Source organism: Anomalospiza imberbis, chromosome 3, assembly GCF_031753505.1.
Source record: "Anomalospiza imberbis isolate Cuckoo-Finch-1a 21T00152 chromosome 3, ASM3175350v1, whole genome shotgun sequence".
NCBI classification, from domain to species: domain Eukaryota; kingdom Metazoa; phylum Chordata; class Aves; order Passeriformes; family Viduidae; genus Anomalospiza; species Anomalospiza imberbis.
The window spans coordinates 25,373,956-25,395,489 of NC_089683.1; the positions used below are offsets into that span (position 1 = coordinate 25,373,956).

General features: G+C 39.6%; 1 protein-coding gene across 21 annotated transcripts in view; it reads right to left on the minus strand.

Annotated features, from left to right (window-relative positions):
* DST (dystonin) overlaps positions 1-21,534 on the minus strand; it is a 291,178-nt gene that overhangs the window by 171,609 nt on the left and 98,035 nt on the right. For 13 of the 21 annotated variants that reach the window (XM_068183693.1, XM_068183707.1, XM_068183709.1 and 10 more), the window contains 3 exons: positions 13,586-13,675; positions 10,713-10,790; positions 8,214-8,306 (listed from right to left, as the gene is read on the minus strand). In XM_068183693.1, coding sequence (XP_068039794.1) covers positions 8,214-8,306; positions 10,713-10,790; positions 13,586-13,675 — 261 coding nt within the window. Of the gene's footprint in view, positions 1-8,213; positions 8,307-10,712; positions 10,791-12,956; positions 13,056-13,585; positions 13,676-21,534 lie in introns of all 21 variants that reach the window. The other 8 variants (XM_068183704.1, XM_068183692.1, XM_068183689.1 and 5 more) reach the window with 1 other exon arrangement.

Sequence of the window (21,534 nt, forward strand, 5' to 3'; positions counted from 1 at the left end):
GGGACTGGTTACAAGATCAGTGTTCCCAACAATCCTGCCCTATTTCTGCATATTCCATGTCAATGTACTCGAATGCACCTGGTATAACTGCAGCTAGTCCTAGAAGAGAACCACAAGGATGGTGAAGGGTCTGGAGGAGAAACCTTGTGAGGGGCAGCTGAGGTCACTTGGTCTGTTCAGCCTGGAGGTGACAGAGAGGAGACCTCACTGCAGTTACAGCTTCCTCGTGAGGGGAGAAGGAGGGCCAGACACAGATCTCTTCTCTCTTGGTGAACAGTGACAGGACCCAAGGGAATGACCTGAAGCTGAGTCAGGGGAGGATTAAGTTTAGGAAAAGGTTTTTCACCCAGAGGGTGGCTGGGCACTGGAACAGCTCCCCAGGGAAGTGAGAGAGTTCAGGAAGTGTTTGGACAATGCTATCAGGGCACATGGTGACTCTTGCAGTGTCATGTGCAGGATTAGGAGTTGGACTTGCTGATCCTGAACGGTCCTGTCCATCACAGCATATTCTATGGTCTACAATTTATTCTAAGCTCTATGATTTATCCATTTCTAAATATCTAGGAATAAATGCATTCCAAATATACCTCTGCAGATGATTAGTAGCCTTTATGCCTTTTTATCTTTCTAGACATAGGTATTTTTGAGACTTAATAACCACTTCAACAATACTTACCAGCTGTTCCTGAGAAGGCTATCAGCTCTCTATTAACATTTTTTTCCACTGTTCCTTTTTTCTCCAAGAACCAAATAGTAACTTTACAGTCACTTAAGCTTTCTAAGTCACTTATACTCTTGAACCAAAAAAAAGATCACGGACAACAGAATTGATAAATTGCATTGATACCAATTGTTGGGGTTTTTTTATATAAAAACCCTAACCAAAATAAGTGTAAACAATAAATGAAAGTGCTAGTAACTAAAGAAAAAATTACCACTTTCAGTTAACTGAAATTCTATGAAGTCATAACTTTGGTCTCAACAAGGAAAGAGACAGACTTAACAAGATTATACTGGAGATTCAGAAGCAGGAAACTGAAATTTCTTCCAAAACCTGACAGCTAGAGCATAGATAGATGACATTCTAAAGGATCAGAAGAGACTACCACTGAAGACTGTGAGGACCACCACAACACAATGATGACCACACCACAGGCTTTGTCTTGGACATCTGATTAATCTGACTAGACCTGAATGGAAGCTCAGCACTGGTTTAAACCAGAGATCCAGGTAATCAAAGCTGTTAAAACAACCACCAGGGATTGTTGTGTTTCTTTATCTTGATACTGGGGGTTTTTTGGTTGGTATTAAAAAAAAAAAAAAAAAACATGTGAAAGATATAAATTTATACCCACTAATGCTGCAAAGTTTTATGGGGAGATTAACAATGGGCCTTTTCTGGCACAAAGCCCCCAAGTACAACATGAATAAAGGATTAGACTAACATTTGCATGCCATTTGACCTGTCTTAGAGGCCACTTAATCACAAACAAGAGGTTCAGATTAAGTCATGGAAAACAAATGACTAACACTGAAACATGAATCTGCTCATGCAGATTTGTGTGGGTTTGCACTTAACCATAAATTTCTGTAATTTGTCAAGCATGTCTGTGAATGGGAAATGCATTAATTTCTTAACATAGGACAGGTGCACAACACATTAAAACGGCAATGCTGTTGAATATTTTTGTATTTCTAAGTCAGCAAAATTATGATACCATTCACCCTATGTACACTGCTAATTTATGCTTTATTATTCGTCTCATACAGATAGTAATTATTGTACAGGAGAAATTATTCTACTTTGCTAATCAAACAATGCAAGGTATCTTTTATCAAAACCCTACTAGTAATGCATTTCAGGTACTCCTAGATCTAAAATCCCTTTCCCCTCTTTTTTGTGTGTTTGTACAACAGAGCAGAAGTAATGGAGCGTTTAGCACAAATGGGACATGTCATTTCACAGCACTAAACCAGCATACCAGATAACCAGCAAGCCTTTTGTTGCACAGCCCTAAGGTCACATGCAGAATAACAGAGAGATAAACAGAAGCCAAATAGAAAGTGAAAATTAAAGTAGCACAAGATAGAAAACAAGGATAAAAATAAAGGCTTGCCAGCGCAAACAAAACGTTTGGAGCTGTTTGAGCTGTACTAGCAACCTCTCCTCAAACTCTGAAAGAGAAGTTCAACTACCAAGTCACAACTACCAACAGGAGGGGTTTTATATCTAGTGAGATGGCTTACAAAAAAGAGGAATTTGCTCCTTATTGGCAGTTTTATGGCATTAAGGACAGAGACGTCATGCTTCTCACACCCTTGCTGTGATTCAGATGAGTCCCAGAAATGTCAAGAATTCCGCACCCATTTTCTTACCTAAGACTTAGGAATTTCACTATTTTTTAAATAAATCACTGAAGAATTCCAGAAGAAACAACTAGGAGTTCTGCTGAGAAAATATCACAAGAGCATACCCTAACAAATGCTGAAGGACAGGTAATGCTGCTGCATTGGCTAATGACAGACAATGCAGCTACCACGTGGAATACACTTCATCCTACAATCACATATAGTCACAGACAGGACAACTGGCCACACAGTTCCATTTTTAAATCTTTAAGAAGATCAGGGCTTGAACTGTTCTGGTTATTTTAAAGCAGAGGCAGAGTAAATTTCAATCCTTGGACTGCAAGGCACACAACTTGGGCAGCACCAGGAATGGTTGCCAGGAAAGAGTGACTGAAGGCCAGACCCAGCTCTCCTGATCTCTCATGGCCACTTCAAGAAAGCAGGCAGCATGTCTACTGAATGGTGACCCTACCATGGGTTATCCCTCTGTCTTCTGCACATCATTTACTGAAGTGGGCTACCACAGCTGAGCTGCCTCCTCCTCTGGCCACCCTGTATGAGGCCCACAGCCTTACTAATCCACCTGTCTCACCTTTTCACCAACACTGGTAAAAGTTTAGCTGCTGATGCTGGACCAAATGAACAGTCAGTGGACTGCTTGGGGGCAGACTAATCAAAAGATTTTTTTTTCCTAAAGGTTTATGGGGAGTCAGCAGCAAAAAAAAAGTATTTGCTTGCTAGCAACAGAAATGTGAAGAGGTTGTATGTGTCAAAGGAGGCCTGAGAGAAAGTGCCCATCTGGCTGGAGAGGGCTGGACGGTGCTGTAACACCTGGACAGAATCATCACTGAAAGGAGCATCCTGCAGAGGTCTGACAGCAAAGAGCAGGGGAGAGTGGAAGGAAAAGCATTTAATGGCAGTTCCTGAACTGAAAAATTATGATGAAACTGAAATAGAAGAAGTCAATTGAGTCATTACTTAGAACTTTCTGAAATTTTTTAAGGTCTGAGTTCACAAAAGCCTACTTTTATAGCTAGATGGAAGTTCAAAGTTTTTCTTTGGTTCAGCATGTTTTTTTCAACCAATTGCAAGTGATTTTAAACATTTAACATTTGTTTAAAAATTCTTGCAGTGGTTTGAAAATAAATGATCACCAGTTTTCACAGAATTTAAATCTTACTAAAATTGTGATGACTTTATGAGGACAAATGTTGCTTTCATTTATAGTTGCTCATCTCCAGTGTAGTCAGTGAAAATGTATTGGATGTTGAAGGAGTCCATTAAAGTAGTAATTTGTATATTTATACATACAGCCTATGATTATACAAAATACTATAATCTGATTTAGCAAGTTCTACAGGTGCCAGGAAAATAACTTGTAACAGTTATTACATTATGAGACTGAATTTAAACTAAGCCACCTATTATTAAATGCACGTGAAATACGTACATTGAACGCTTGCATAAATCCTAGCAACACAGATGTACTGGGGTTTTTCAATACCCACAGAACAAATTATTTTCTTACATACTCAGTTTAATAATCCACCAGATTTCCCATTCCAGCTTTTCAGTAACTCTTATGTAATTACCTGGGACACAGAAGAATGGTTACTTTCTGGATTTGTGCAGCTGCAGAATTCAGTGCTGTAACATTTATATTTATCTAGTTATGTACGCCAATTCAGAAAGCCATAACCACCTCTAGATGTAATTCAGATGCAAGAGAAACATAATCCTCAAATGTGTATTATTTTTTATTTTTTTCATCATGTCTTTCCCCTAAATCATTCCTAAATTCATTCCAATAATCAGAGGGATTTTCTATTTTGAGTAAATAATACCCTCCAGATAAGGACCATGAGTCAGAGAAACAATAAGCCACAAACAACAGCCAAAAAAAAATCTCTGGCATCTTGACTACTTCCCAGATTGCACTGTTATTAGAATACACATAACTGATGTGTAGCAGAGCCAGTAACATCACACAGCAAAGAGCTTCTTATGCTCACTGAGAAATTACCTATTTCTGCAAATGATGGGAAAATTAAGGGGTAATTCAGGTTAAAAGACCCCCACTTAAGTGTCTAGATAATCATGTTTACACACTGGCGAGGTTTTGAAGAGATCACTTTATGCAGTGGGGGCAGGATTCAGTTTCCTCAACATGGGCTTCTGGAGCTCTTTGAGATATCCTGCAATATCCCAACTGGCCTCCAGCTGCAGGTCTAGAAGATCCTGAGTCTCTCACAGGTCTGGTGTCTCATCAGAGAACTCCACACACATGTCCTGCATACTCTAGGATACCTCAGATATCACTCAAATGCCACCTGTCTTTGCGAGACTGTATCAAAAGTCCTATACTAGCTGTTCAATCAATAGCAATGATTAACACTCTGAAGCAGAGAGATAAGAAAGTCAATTGACCATCCAGAATATTTGAGACACTTTAAAATACCTGAAATATCCATATGGAGATATACACCACAAGACCTAAGGAAACCTGCTTTCCACTGCAAATGCTACTGGATGTGAAGTGTCATCTCAGAACACACACAGCTACTATGCTGGAGAAGTGAATAGCTCCATAGGTGTGCTAGACATCTCCTTCAGGTGATCTGAATTACCCCATCAGCCTTACCATCTGTATTGCCTAGTCCTCCAGGCCTCAAATCCATTGCTAAACATGTTTTCCACCATTTAAGAAGCAGTTTATCCTGCCTGATCTGTCTCTTCCCAGAGGAGGCTGGGTTTCCCATAACACCCACATCATGCTTCTCAGACTCACATGGGTGTCTCGTAAATCTCCAACACAGATGTTTATGTTTAGCTGAGTGAAGTGAACCTCTAGTAGCTTGTTAGTTGACTCATTGTCTAGGCTGTACTAACTGTACAAACTAAACCTCTATCCTTCTGATTATCAGATTAAAGGAACAATTTAGACAATTGCATAAGAACATAGCTCCCCATAAGCACATGGATTTAAGTGTCTTAACTTCAAACTGAATCTAATCACAACTTTCCTGATAACTATGGAACTACTCCATGCATAAACACAGTTACTATCACAAAGCTTTATCCCTTGGTGAAGACTCCACTTTTCTGTTCAGATTTTTCCCTCATTTTAAATCTAAGTAGAGGAAAAAAACAACTTGATGTCAAAGTATATACATTCCTGTGAACTCCACATTCTAAACCTGAAGTGGCCATATGCAGGTGACAAAGACACCAAATTGCCATATTCTTCAAAGGAAGTGGCATAGCAGGAAATGTCATGCAAGCACAGACTAGTGCAGGGCAAATGTCTTACACCACTTTACAAATCCCTTCTGCATTCAGTGTATGTATACTGCAGCCATTAGTAACAAAAATAATATATTTTTTTAAACATCCTGTTCTTCAGTTACTTCATATTTATTAAAGAGGCTCAATATTTAGTCAAGCACTAGTAGCCATCCTCAAAAATACTTTTTCATCAATTTTTTAAGACATTATTTTGAAAAAGAAGATCATCAAGGTGGCAGACTCCATACTAGGGGGTATCAAACACAGCCCAGACATCCAGTAGGGAGAGGCAATTATGCTGCTGTACTCAGTGCTGGTGCAGCCTCACTCTGAGAACTGTGTGCAGTTCTGGTCTCCGCAGTCTAAGAAGGGTATGAAGGTTCTTGAGTATGTCCAGAGAAGGGCAACAAAGATGGTGGCATGGATGGAAAGTATGTCCTAAGTGGAGCACCTGAGGACTTTGATTTTGTCTAGTGTGGAGAAAAGAAGGCTGAAAAGTGACCTCAGTGCTCTGTGGGGAACTAGAGAGAGGCATTGAGCTCTTTAAAAGGGAACCCATCTTTAGAAATGGAAGAAAAGACAACGCTGGGAACTATCAACCTATCAGCCGCTCCTCTGTGCCTGGGAAGATCATGGAACAGATCCCAGGAAAGATGTCAGGATGCTCCATTTCTGGGAGTGCTCAAGGCCAGGTTGGATGGGGTTCTGAGCAATCTGGTCTAGTTGAAGGTGTCCCTGCCCCCAGCAGAGGGGTTGGAATGAGGTAATTCTCAAGGTCCCCTTCCAACTCAAACCATTCTGATTCTTTTCTCCCTGGTATGCAGTCACTGGACACACGGAAATACTTCAAAACTGTGCTGGGGAGGTTTAGATTGGACATCAGGAAGCATTTTTCTTCCTTGAAAGTGGTCAGATATTGGAACAGGCTTCCTAGACAGGTGGTTGATGCCCCAAGCCTGTCAGTGTTTAAGATGCATTTGGAGAATGCCCTAAGCAACATGCTTGAACTTCCAGTCAGCCCTGAATTGGTCAGGCAGTCCCACTAGATGAGCGTTGTAGTTCCCCTCCAACTGAAATAGTCTACTCTGACAGATCTACAAGATCTGAATGGTACTTGCAGACATTTAGTTGGTAGCTATTTGGGTTAGGACATAGTGAAGTGTGTTTTGGCTGCAATTTAAATGTTTCAACATATTTCATATGGAGCTGACTACCTCACAGGGGAAAATCCTTGCCACACCAGTTCACTTAAAGAAGGTAATTTATATAAATTGGTTTATAGAATAAAGAAGGTAATTTATATAAATTCATTTTCCTTTTCATCCATTTTTTACAACTGGCAGCACTAACATTCATGACTTTTTACAAGCACCTAAAATTGTGCCAGATGTCCTGTGCTTCATCTAATGAGAAAAACTAACAATTTCATTCTGCAAAAGCCTAATAATCAGGTTCAGAAACATCAAATACACATCAAGCAAAGGTTTAACTTCCACTAACAGCTTCTATTAGTAAGTTGTTAATAATCTTTATTTCTTAAAATAGAACCACCTTCAATCACAGCCTAATTCTGTAGGTCATGCTTAAATACATTTAAACCTATCCTTTTCTTCTCTGCATAACCATGTGGGAGCAAAGACTGACATGACAAGGGGAGCTGAAGGAGCTCCAGGTCCTTGCTAGTGGTTTCTCCTTTATTCTATGTGCTGGTCTGGGCTAAGGTGTGCACCCTGTTTTTATCAGGGTACCATTGCCCCTATTCATGTCTTTGCTCCTCATTAGGATTTGCAGAAGGGCACATTAGATCTTAGCAGCTTTTCTGGCTTTTTAAAGAAATTTTTTCTCAGTCATAAATCCAGTGTGGAATACTTCTAAGTGAACCATACTTTTTCTGTGTGATCTTGCAAATTTCTGATCATTTAAAATGCCTGAACAGCAAGGAGTTCATAGCTAACAAAGCCGCAGTCACTAAATGGGAATTATCTGTCATCTGAATTACATCATCTACAGCCAGGGCCATTATGCAAGCCTCCTTTTGAGGAGCAATTTAACACCACACACTGTAAGGCTGCTTTATACTGTACACAATCCCACCAGTGTACAACAACCAGAGTGCCACCTAGTGTGACCCATGCCACCATCACTGGGGCTAGAAACAAATGTTGACACAGGAGGAACTACTAGAAGAGGCTGAGAGTACAGCTTGCTAAAATACTAATAGCAGCAGATCCTGAATGAAAAAAAAAAAATCAAAAATTTTCAATACATTTTAATACTTACAGAAAGAAGTCTGTAGAATAAAACAAGAAGGTTATGTCCAAACACTGGAAGGAATACATTAATTACTGTCTTTAATGATGTTCAAAACTGAAGCTTTTTTTTCTCTCATTCCACAGACATGAAATTAGCAAATAAAATCTTGAGATTCAGTTTACATCATGAAATAAGACACATCATCCAAACCTTTAAAAACACACTTGAGAAGAGATAAAATCTATGAAGTCCTGTCTACGTCGACATTCCTCTCAACTATGCAAGAAACTGACCAAAAACATATTGTCAAGCAAAACTAGGCTTACCTGAAAGTGCAAAATTATGGTCCATATCAACCCCAAAGTCAGTTTGGGATTCCCATCTGTTATATCATCATTTCTGATGTTAACCAGTTTCACCTGCCATCATAGAAAGAAAATACAGGCAAAATTGAAATAAATATGCCATAAATACATACTGCATTGCACAGGCATGACTGTAAAGGATGCACTACTCACTTCCTGAGCCTACTCTGCTGGGTTTTTTAATTCTCAAAAGCAGAAAGGAATTACATTCTGCCTGTAAGTGGACTGCCAGGAATTGCCCTCTCCCACTCACCCTGGGATGAGGAAATTCCTCAGCTGTCACTAGGCTGGCAGATCTGCTCCCCATGCCAAATACCCTTTGCCTCAGCTCTTGTCAAAAGGGAAAGGCATGACAGAGCTGGGCAGGAAAACATGAATATAATGATCTGTAGCTGCTGTATCTGTCCCAGGACAGTGCTGACACTGGAAGTTACCACTGCCATTCTTCCGCCCCACGCTTTTCTGTACCTAAAAACAAGGATTCAGCAGCAGGAGAACTGGCCTGCTAAAATACAGGTCTGGCTTGATAAAACTAGGAATTTAGTATCACATTTAAGTAAACAATGCCTTTAAAAAGACAATAATTATTATAGTTTCTGATGTTGTACTCATTCATAGTGCTATAAAAATAGTTAACAGGATTAAAATAAGAGCTGCTGTTATTACAGTGCCATAAACTCACACCCAGAGTTCAGTAATTCCATTTTTTGTCTAATTTTATTAATGTATTTAATTTGTCTATATATATTATGCATCCATAAAACCTAGCAGTTGAAGATGACTCAGCTAAAAGACTTTGTATGCTTACATTAGTAAAGTTTCATGCACATGCTTTTCAACATATACCCTGTTATCAACTGAACAAGCAAAGGCATGTCCTTCTTTTGATCTGCAGACATAATCTTTACTATTTGAAGAGAAAAAAAGCACCAAATCACACTTTCTGCAAGACAGTGTATTCCACAGTTTGTTGTTTGTTTATTTCTCAAGTCAGGCTTCAAAATTATCAATACATAGGCTCTCTCTGCCTTGCAATCACAATAAAGCATTGTACTTGGAGCTTACACAGCCAACCTGAGACAGTTAACTCCTAAAAACAGAGTTTAGAAACACCTACTAGAGGCCTGAAACTTTAATCAACTGCAAGCCCCACTGACAATTTGCCAGGACCAAAGCCCTACAAACATTTTGTATACTAGAATACAGCCATCTTCATGAAGCTGCAAGGCTAAAGAGAGCACAGAAATCCTCAGATCACAATCAACAGCAGCACGTGCACCTTCATAAACATGAGGATGACACAGCTCTACACCTCTTGCATTTTAATACACATGGTGTGCCACGCATAAATATGGCATGGTGCAGCACAAGTCCTGAGGTCCTGCTGCATTAAAATGCTATTATGACTGTCAAGTAGCCATTCATTCACTTTGTAGCGTACTCGCTCAGTGCCTTACTTAGGTTAACAGGAAAAGTTTGCTTTGAACTCCGCAAAGGAGGATTTGGTTCTCAGTGCACACATTCCATTCAGTCACCCAAAAGGCAGGTTTGAAATTTCAAAATGCAAAACAACATCTGGTTTCATAACAAAACTAAGTATCTGTTTATGGTTTGCTATCTCATATTCTCTCAAACTTTTGAAGTAGCAAAACCAATTTTTTTTAATCAATCAATCAGAAAGTAGATTTTCAGTGTTAATTCATTGGGATGTGATGGATAGGGAGGAACAGTTTTTCCTTCCATGTTTTGGCTAAAGGGAGAAATCTCTTTATTCTCCCTTTGGAAAAGGGAGAAATCAAGCTTCTGTAAGCATTTAAAAGATGTTGAAAAGTGGAAAGAAATTCACAGTAGCAGAAATGCAACAGTGTGGATTTCAAGTGTCTGGCTAAAAGGAGATACAAGTGAAATTAAGCCTGAATTTTCCACAGTGCCTGGGTGGCTCTGACCCCTCTCTAATTGGTCTAAAAAGAACAGTTTTGCTTTTATCAGGATCAAAATTTGAGAAATTTTTGGGAATTTGATTGATTGGGAAACAACATTTTTGTTTCCCTAAACAAATATAATCAAAACAAGGAACTCCCATACAACATTCTAATATATTTGAATTGGCATTTTGCACTAAAAATTAGATTGTGAACAAATCTGCATACCAGCTAGTGTCTGGGCAGCATGGAAGACAGTTAAATTTACTATAAGCAACTCCTAAGGATGTCACCCATAATTTTCTCCTCTTTAAAAGCATATAGCACATGGACTGTGCTGTTATTGCTCAGGAAAGGCTGGTGTAAAATTACTTTCCCACATCTCTCTTAACCATCTCAAGCATGGCATAAATCTGAACCTACACAAGAAGCTGTTAGACAACACGCACAAGAGACAAAGCAGGGCAAATTTGTTATTTATTAGCTATAGGTGACAAAATTTTCATTAATTCTTTTTTTATTATTGTTTTCATCATACCTGGCGCTTTTTCAAATAGTCAAGTGCAATTTGGACATTCTGCAGTCTATGAAAACGCATCCGACCTTTCTCTCGGGGCTACAAGTAGAAAACAGTAGTTGTGAGATTTTCTCATCAGACAAAAGAACAAACAGTCTGATTTAAATGTACCATGTAGAACATTTGAAGCACTACACCTTTAATGAAGTCAATACCTTTGGTGGAAAAGTGTGCTTTAGCTATTTATTTTGACTGTAGTTATTTTTTAGTACAGTGGATGGCAAGAGAGATCAGTGGTCCCCAACTGCAACTTTGATCCATGCAGGCTGATTGCTGTTCCCTGTAAAGTACTATTAAGGCCAAAAGGGCTATTCCTACAGAAACTACACATTATTATAAAATATTTACAGTGTATTAAGCAAAACAAAACATAAGTAATGTCATGGACCTTTACATTGTTCTGGTAAACTCTGTGATGGAAAAGCTTACCTCTGTATGGAACTTCATGGCTTAATGTTATGACTGCATAATGATTATGATATCTATACATATTTATTTAAAGCATTTAATAAAGACAGTATCATACTCCAAACAGAATAGTATAACATGAACAGTCCTAGAGTGTAAGTTTAAATTCTTGACTTGGGTAGAAAACTTCAAAGCATGAAAACAGCTAACAAGTCACTCCCCTCAAAGCAAAGTCAGAACTATCAAAAATAAATTGTAAAAAAAAAATGAGTGTTGTGTTAATGGAAACATGGCAAAACTGCATGCAGTTAGTGTAAAATCACCACGAAGAATTATCACACAGAAAACGCATACTTAGCTGTCACAGATCAGCATGGGAAAGCAGTTAAATTTATACCATCAACATCATATCCAAGTCCTTCTAATCTTCCTTATTTCAGATTTTTCACAAACTTTCACAGCAATAAACTGAAGTGGACTATAATTGCTAGGGATCGGCCATGAATATGAGCATTTCCTCAGCCAACCACTGTGAAACACACAGATAAGCCCAAGCCTTCCTCAACTGCCTTTTTTTCCCCCTATGGAGTATCAGATGCTTGCCAAAAAGAAACATAAGAAAATGAAGTTGAATAAGAAGCATAAACTGAAACAAAAGAATTTTAATTTCCATTACAGAATCTTCTATTTAGCCCCTTGTTTTTCACACCAATAACTCAGGATCAAGCATTACAGCCCTTGCTATCAAGTAGCTTCCACAGATGGAATGAAGGACTGCAGGCCTGGAACTTGGTTTTCCACAAGGAAGGTATAGTAAATCCCAAAATACACAGTTAGCATCTCAGAGGGGAAATATGTCTGTTATAAAACAATGCAGCATTTTGATTTATGCTGCACTTCAGAAAAAAAGCACACAAATTCCACTGAAATCATAACTGCAGCACAACACACAGGAGCCAGGAAGGCACTCAGACCCTATGACAGCAAGTTGCTTTAGCAAAAGCCAAAATGCAAGGTCTAAAAAGGCATGAAACAGCTCACTTAGACTAACAAGCACCCAACATTTTTCACTTTATGAGTAGATATTTCCCTTCTGGATGGGCAAAATACAGAAAATCGATAATTCAGCATTTGTTGCAAGAAAGATAAGCCCTGAAAACTATCTGTATTTTTAGTAGCCACAACACAAAGCTGTTGCTTAACTTCTAATCTACCTGCTTTGGTAAAAATCACTTCTACATATGGTAAATTCTAACAAACAGATCTGCACACTGAATTACCTTATTTCAAGATATTATCCAACATTATGGCACACACACCATGCACATAGTAAACTGGTGCTTCTAATTAAGACAAATCAATTTTTTGCCACTGATTTCACTAAGAAGAACCTTCAAGTCTTTGTCTAAATTACTTGTATATGGACAATACTGATTGCAAGTTTAAAAAAAAAGTCTTAGCTTAATAGAATTATGGTATTTCTGTATCTTTTTAAATTATTTTATAGCTTATTGATAGTGTTGTCCAGTATACATTTGCACCATGGTTTTATACAGTTTAATGAAAGAAAACAAACAGAAATCTTGAACATTTGCATTTTAGCTCTTCACAAAAAGACTGAATAAAAATTTGTCTTTACCATACCTCCACTGTAAATACACGTATCCTGGTTTATCAACAAAAGTACTTTTGTCCTTTCTACAGCCCACTACTGCAGCACACCAAACTAAGAATTTACATCAGCAGACACCACACTTCAAACACTACATTAGTACAGTTATGGGGGTCGGCACCTACCCCCTTATCCTCATCCTCCACATCCTCATGCTGTTCATTTGCGCATGCTTCTGTTGAACTCACCAACCGTAAGGTCTTCAAAAAATCTCGCTCTCTTGGCTAATGAATACAACAGACAGGAGACAGGACAGCAAAAACACAAGACAGACCACAAATGAAAAGAAGAGCATGAAAAGAAGAACATAATGAAGAGAACAAATACCAAGCAAGGGAAGTAATGCTCACAAAGAAAGGAAATGACACCTGAGGAGCGTGTTAGACAATTTCAGGGACATTTGATCCTTGTTATTTGTAAGTTACTCCCTTAAATGCAAAAAGATATTAAGCATCCAATACTTGTTAAAACAAAAATCAGAAAGGAAAGGAAAGAGCAGAAGAAAGAGTGCATTACCCTATTAAGAAAGGAAGTCTCCCTAACCACAAGAAACAAAAAGAACAGATTGCACTCCCCCACAGAATTCACACCAGCATATTTACCAACAGAAATACAACTTGTGTCTTTGGTATCAGGTCACAGATTACAGAAAATATCAAAGAAATCTACAGCAGTCAACACACAAGGAGTTAACAAACAGAGAAAATGCATAATTAACAATCCAAAACCATTGTATTATGATCTAAACGCTTACCAAGGTGTCTCCAGAAAGGACTTCTAGAAGTGAGATTAAGTTATGTCCATCTCTTAGGTCTTCATATAGGTCATTCACATGCTTTCGAACCTGCACAGATAAATGCAAAGAATAAGTACAAGATCCCTGTTTATACCTGAGAATTCACACTCATATTAATACATATCTTTTAAAATACAGATAATCCTCAGCTATACCTCAGCACTGCTTTTTTTAATTTCTTCACTTTCCTGACAAATTTACAAATGCAAATTAATTGTAATAGAAAAAATTCATATCTGTCTCTGCACTTGCAGTTTCATCCCACTTTATATCACTTTAATGAAAAGAAAAACAATATTAAGTTACAGGAAATGAATGCATGTAGCAATGAAAACAATCATATCTGACAATTTAAACAGTATCAGATACTCTCCTATTTGGACCTAAATAATGACCACTATGACAACAGTATCTAGATTCAATAGATTGTAAAAAAATACACAACAGATATATATTATCAGCAGCATGCATGTTCACTGCAGTCAGATTGGAAGTAACACACTTCCTAATCAAAGCACACCATCCACCAATTAACAGTGTGTATTGTCACCTCAGGTTTCCCAGTACTTAGTGAGCTTTCCCAAAAACTCACACACCCACCTTACACACCCTACCAAAGAACTATGACACTGGGTTGATCTAGTGAGGGGTTGCCATAACAAGAGAGACAGCTGGAAGATCCACCTTTACTGACAGGCACAACAAATCTGGGAGATATCTGTCCACAGGCCAACTTCTTGATTCTTACCATTAGCTTAATTACAACTTTATCTGAAATGTCTTCAGCAATACCAGCCAGCTGCTCTTTGAATATAACACAAATTACATTTTGTCTTACAATAATTTTTCAGAATCAGAGATTTTTGACTTGCAAGGGCAGAGGTTGAGGGCTTTCCAGCTACAGTTTAATGTCAGCTCCCTGGTGTTCCTGTTGAACCACCAGATCAGAAACTTCCTAAGCTTAGGATAAAATACAACATCAGAAATTTCCTTCTTCCTAACCTTTGCTAAAGATGAATTGTACTTCCAATATGAGGTCTATGGGACACACTCTGACTGCCAACATATGTGTGTGATGAGGTCAGCAAGAATCAACCCAGATCTTCAACTTAATACAACTACTCGGTTTGCTACACTTTTGGGAGAATTTTGAGATTCATCCTGTTGCATAAAAAGCTGTCTCCATACCTAAGATTAGCTTCATAAATTAGCGTTTTATTTCAAGTTTTCTTACTCCAATTTTAACATGAAATTACCCTGCAATCTGTTTTCACAAACACCATCATCTTAATTGAGAGTAGCATCAGAACATATTTATGCTTGTGCTGAAGACTAGCCAGAACAAGTCATCTAGAAGACTGTTCCATGAGGAATTACAACACATATTTTCCAAAATGCTCACAGAGACTCTACATACTCAGCCATATTACTATCCAATATTTTAATACATATATATAAACTTTACACCCTCACTCACATACAGAAAATAGTATAATTTTAATTTTAGCTACAGGGTTTTTTTAATCCTGCAATTAATGTAAAAAAAAAAAGCTAAGAAAAATTTTCTTTGATAATACTGAAGTATTGCTAAGCTGAACAAAGAACAGGTGCTCTCCTACTATATCTCTGGTGAAAGCAAAGAAAAGGGAAGCCATACAAATAACTGATATCCCTGATACAAGATTCGATTATGATAAATGCTTGAAAGATGAGAAGCATAAGAATCTTTAATTTTTAACCCACGTGTTATTTTTCCATTCAAAGGACTATATCAAACTGAATGCTAAACTCTTTCTGTTAAAAGTAGGCAAATTTTCTTGATGACAAAACCCTGTGAGAGGGCTGCTTGCCCCACCACCCAGGATAGGTCACTTTCCACTTTCTTTGGAAAGCAGAATCCCCAGCCAGAACAGATCCACAGCGCAGGCTGGTGGCCAGAGGCACAGGAGGACATAAGGTTAAGGACAGGGGAGTGTGGTGTACATCTCAAGGACACTGCACAGCACAGTTAAAGAACTGTTTGTGTGGCCCCAAGTCAATGCCCATACTCTTTTCAACATAAAATTCAAAGGATTTCCCAATGTGCAGGTATCTGAATTGTGGGGTGAGAAAATATCACTATTTCTGTTCTGTCTGCTTTTTTTTCATCCGTTAGATGCAAGATAATTTTACTTGCATGCTACTTTAAAAGATAATTTACTTTTACATGCTACTCTGTCTCTCACAGCACACATTTGTTAACCTTCTGTTTGTTTCTTATGCTCTGAGGTTTCCTAAGTATTACAAAGACAACTATCTTCCCCAGTTTATCTTTCTAGAAATCACAGACACTTCAGAGATGAATTCACACTGGATATGAAAAAACTGGCACAGGGCTGTCAAAACAGGAAAACCAGCAGTACACCTTATGCGTCTGTCTTAGTTCTGCCACTGGCTGGCAATTACTGTGAGGATTAATTATTTAGTACATACTGTGCCAGTCATCCTGGTACAGGGCAACATAACAAGGAATTTCTTCCAATACTCTTGAGTAGCAGATGTGCATCTAAAATGCTGTATTTGGGCAACTGATGTGAGTAAGTATGTTCACTCAAAGCATCAGATCACTTCTTCCAAAAGAAGCATCTTGTGCTCCTCAAGAGATCCTACGCTGACACTTCAGGAAAAGCTTGAAAAATCACCTCCCTCTACCACTTGGGCAACTCTTGTCTCCCAGCACATATAACTAAATCTTTTAACAACAAACAAATATAAGTACTTCATTGCTCTTTACCACCACATTCAGCCTCCTTCAAAACACATAGTGCCACAAATACTGGATGCAGATGGGAGTCCCTGGACAGATGTGTGGGATCTACTGAGCCCATAGAATTTCACAACAGTTCTCGTGGCTTTTCAATGAAATCACAGAATTGTCAGCCCAATATTTTACAAGGTCCACACGCAAAGTAGGTTACATGTTGCCTCAGACAACTTTTTGCAATATACTCATGTGAGTGTGGCAGATTTGCTAATTTGGGCATGAGAAGAGATTCTTTAAGGAAGACATGGGAAACAGAGTGGCTGAGGTGCATCTGACAAAACTTAAACAAGAAAAGCAAAATGGCTTCACCAGTGAAAAGGAGACAGAGGGAATGTAAAGCACTGTTTCAGAAGTGATTCATCTTCTGATCTTCATCTTCTGGCATGTATTCTATGATGTTTGTGGTAAGGAAAGCTCCATTCTCCTTGACCTAAGCATCAGATATTTTTGTATCATCCTTTTCCAGCAAGCTTATGCTTTGCAGTCTAGTGCCTTGGGGAATCTCTGCACTATCACCAGTAAAAACCAGCTTTTAATACTGTGGCAGTGACAAAGCTTGAATCCTGACCCCCGACCCCAGCACATTAGATACTTGAGAGATGATGACCAAGAAGATGGCTGTCGCCTCCAAAAGCTTCCACTTGGACCCCCACACTGTTCTGCTTCTTCTATAAAATTCCCTGGCCCGCCAGGTCTGCCCTCCTCCTCTGTGAGCTGGCATCATGGCACCTGTCACCACTGCCTGCAGTCTGCCTGACTGAGCATGATTCAGCTCACATACCTAAAGGGCTGCTTTATGTTCGGGGGCTACACCACTTGGTCTCCCTTCTTCTCCAGAAGGACTAATGTTTGCCTAGGTCCTGCTGGCCAGTCCCCCACAGATGTCTGTACTGAACACCCTTATACATCTCAAGCAGTCCTAGATGCCAATGCTTAGCAAACCAAACTTGCACATCGTGATCTCTGGTTTTGCCATCAGTCACCACAGAAAACAAAACATCTTCCATAGAAAACCTATTTCTTGCAATTTTTATTGATATTATTTGTCTTGATCCTAGAACAAAATCTATAGTTTCACACACTAATGGCTGCTTACAGTTATATGGTAGAAGGGGAAAGACTGACACTTTCCACCACTGCAAGCAAAACCAGCTCAGTCTTGACAAGAATGGACAGGAGATGCACAGGTCACTCTCCAACACTGTCATACCCACCTCTTAGTAGAGCCTGTTGCTATAGGACAAGGTGTAAGAGTCTTGAATTAAAAGACAGTAGATTTAAACCAGATATAAGGAAATTTTTTTCAGTGAGGTTGGTGAAACATTGCAACACTCAAGATCAGGTTGGATGGGGCTCCAAGCAACCTGATCTAGTTGAAGACGACCCTGCTCATTGCAGGGGGGATTGGACTAGATGGCCTGAAGTTGTGTCAGGGGAGGTTTAAGCTGGGTATTAGGAAAAGTATTCTTCACTCAAAGGTGCCTCCACTCTAGAGTCTGATAATAGGATTCTGGTGGTAGGATGCTGGCTCCCCAGGGAAGTGGTCACAGGACCAAGCCTGACAGAGTTCCAGAAGGCACATGGCACGATTCTTGGGAATGGTGCTCTGCAGAACTGGCAGCTAGACTAAATGGTCCTTGTAGGTCCTTTCCAATTCAGTTTATTTTGTGATTTTAAAGGTCTCTTCCAACCCAAACTGTTCTAGGATTCTATGACGATTCTACTAAAACAAGAATCACACCCTTTTTTCTTGATTAGAAGTAAATATGGCAGGAAAATAGGGTTGTGCCCATTTCTGTGTATACAGTGGGTGCACATCCAACATACACATAGATCCCTTAGACTTTCATGTTAGGATATAGTGTGTTCCAGACCAGCACCTAAAATGTACGGAGCACATTCTCAACTGAAATGGTGTGTGAAGAAGCAGAAACAAACATTAATGTGCTGCAGAATCTAGAGTGGAGGCAAAGACGACAGGAGAGAATATAATCAGATCAAGCAGGAACAATTCAAAGCAACGCCCATGTAGTGGAGGCCACCAGGAAATCCCTGAGGCAGGTGAGGTAATCACTGTGGCCCTGGCAAGCTGCATGATTGGAAACAAGGCAGAGTTTTGTGCTCACTTATTTACAAAACTGCTCATTTTTTTTACAGGGTCAGGAAAGCAGATTACTATAATCAAATATCTGCCCTAAAAACTTCAGAAGTCTCCCTTTCTATATTATAATTAAGCTGAACTGATCATTGTGAGAACATACCAAATTAGACCTTTTCTTATGGTTTCCAGAACAGGCAAAATTAGAATCAAATCTGAACCATATTTATTTTGAATAACTGAAGTTCAGTTGTCAAGTCTTCATAAAATCAGTGTAATTACCCAGGAGTTATCAAGAATTATAATATTATAGATCCAGCTGAGGCTGTTCAGACCACATTGCCTGGGAAAGTCTTTTTCAAGTACTGCTCTCCTTGCTTCTGGAAGAGAAGTTAATTAAATGCCCAGCCCAGACATAAAGCCTCACTGATTTTTCAAAGGAAAATGGGAAAAGGCTCAAAAGTTAGAACTGTAAGGGAAAGTTAGAAGTTAGTTCTGTTTAGGGAAAAAAAAGAGTCAGGCCTTAATTACCACTGAGGTCACAGCTAAGTCCAAATGACAGCTGGCACAAGGCCACCGTGAGTTTCACAATAAACTTCTAATCCATTCTTTAAGAATCTGAGTCAATGCCCGTGGGAGAAGGATCTCTTAGAATGCCAACTCACTTCAGTAACAGTAAAACAATTTTCACCAAGATAATAGATAAATAGTTAAGAGCTCCTATGACTACAGTGTTCCACAGCAAATGCCATCAGCATTCAAAGAGCTGAAAAACTTCAGTGGCCACTGTTGAGATCCTGACACCCTGATGAGTTTTCCTAATATTTCAGCTTCTTAAAACATACTTAAGCTTGTTTTTAAAGGAAGATTTTTATTAAAAATGATACTTGTGGGGGAAACAGTTTTCTGTAAGTTCTGAGAACATGCATGTTTTAGTCCTTTCATCTTAAAAATTAAGAAATCACAGTAGCAATTCTAACTGCATGATAACAAATCTATGCCATAAATAAAGAATAAAAAAAAAAAACTCTAATACAAAAAGTTGTATTTGTCTACAAAAATAAGGATTTACTAGCCTGACACATGCAGCATGATTTATGAGAAACCCTCTAAAATTCTGAACAGGCTGTAACAAGAGCCATGAAGCATGTAATTGTCAAAATATGAGATTTGTCAAAACATTCCCACGTGACTGATCTGCCAAGGAAATTGCTTCTTCAAAAATCTTCACGAGTACTTCCATTGCAGCCTTCCCACACTCCGCCACGTACGATGGGTATGGCTCAACACACTCCAGGCCCGCTCCCCGCCGGGTAATCTCCCCCAGCGGGGCAGCGAGGCGCTGGGCGCTGCTCCACGGCCGGCTTGGAGCCAAAGCTCCCTGCACACCGACACGCACAGCGACAGCCTCCCCGAGCCGCCCCGGGCTTTCGTCTCCTGCTCTAAACCCGAAACTCATTGCTGGGAAAAATCCCGAGCTCCAAACACACACCCTGGTTACAATTTGTACCGAATCCCATACTAAACTTCACTCATGCTGTTAAAAGTAAATAAGCACGCAGGTTTAATCAAGAGGATTTGATCTCCGTGAGGAGCACGGAAGCTGTGTGCCGGAGCCGCGGGGCGGGCAGGGCACGGGCAGCCGGAGCGCCGGGCTGCGGGCGGTGCTGTTCGCGCAGCTCCGGCGCTGGACACCGCCCGGGACACCCCGGACACCCGCCCGGCACACCCTCCTGGCTCCCCGGGACACCCGCCCGGCACACCCGCCCGGCTCCCCGGGACACCCCGGACACCCGCCCGGCACACCCGCCCGGCTCCCCGGGACACCCGCCCGGCACACCCGCTGGGCTCGCCAGCACCGCCCGGCACACCCGCTGGGCTCGCCAGCACCGCCCGCAGCCAGGGCTGGCGGCGAGCTGGCACACACACTTGGGCCAGGTCTCTTCTGGCCTCCTACTCGCTTGAAAGCAGAGTCTGGCAAGCGCAGTTTTAGGCCTAGTGGTGCAAAACTCTTTTTCACTCTTTTCTTTCGACAGTCTAATAATCCACTCTGTAACAAACAGTTCTTGTGGTTCACGGAAAATAAACGGTTCTTTCTATCATACTCAGGAGGAATTTTTCTGTTTGAATATATTTCTGGATATTGATTCTCACAAGTAGCAGACATAGTTAATGTTACTCAATTTCATAAAATTCCTTTATGATTTTATTAAGGAGCATTTAAACAAGTCTCCTTTGCAGAGTGAGTTCAACACCTCTGATCTTTGTTTATAGCAGATGTTTTCTAAGCAAAGAGTCATCCTTGATTGCATCCTTGGATTTATCCTTCACTGTCTCCTCTGGCCAATGCTTTACACTCTATTATCATGACAACCATAACAGCCTTCCTGTGTTCCATCCCTCTAACAGCCTGTCCTTGTATCTAAAAGTTCAAATCAGTCACTTTTTTTTTCCCACATTAACCTTCACATTTCTCCCAGACATTTCTCCCATCCATTGCTTTCGCCTATTCTATTTTGCCCCTGCCCTCAATTATTCCACATGTCTCTGGATAACTCTATTAATCATAAAATATTTGTGTGGCTTTAAGGTATAAGTATACTCTGGCTCAATTAAAAAAAAATAATACGGCCATTGCTAAATCTTGCTAAATATGCTTATATTTTTCTTAACTTCCCACATTTTTATTTTATGAAATGTGGTTCACTATTTTCCTAATCCCCAAATCAGCAAGTATGCAATCAGAGGTATAATCTTACATATATACCAAACAGAGGTATAATCTTACATATATACCAAACAGTAGGACATAAACACACACATTGAGGAGTCCTTTTGTGGATTTCAGTAGATGTGTGATATTTGAAACAGCATCATTGTACAGAAGAACTTTAAGTAAGTGTCCTAAATGTCGTAAGTCCTTTCCGCTTCCTACAGGAAAAGAAAACTGGCTCCATTAGCACCATCACAGAATGAGCCAGATTGGAAGGGACCACAGTGGGTAAT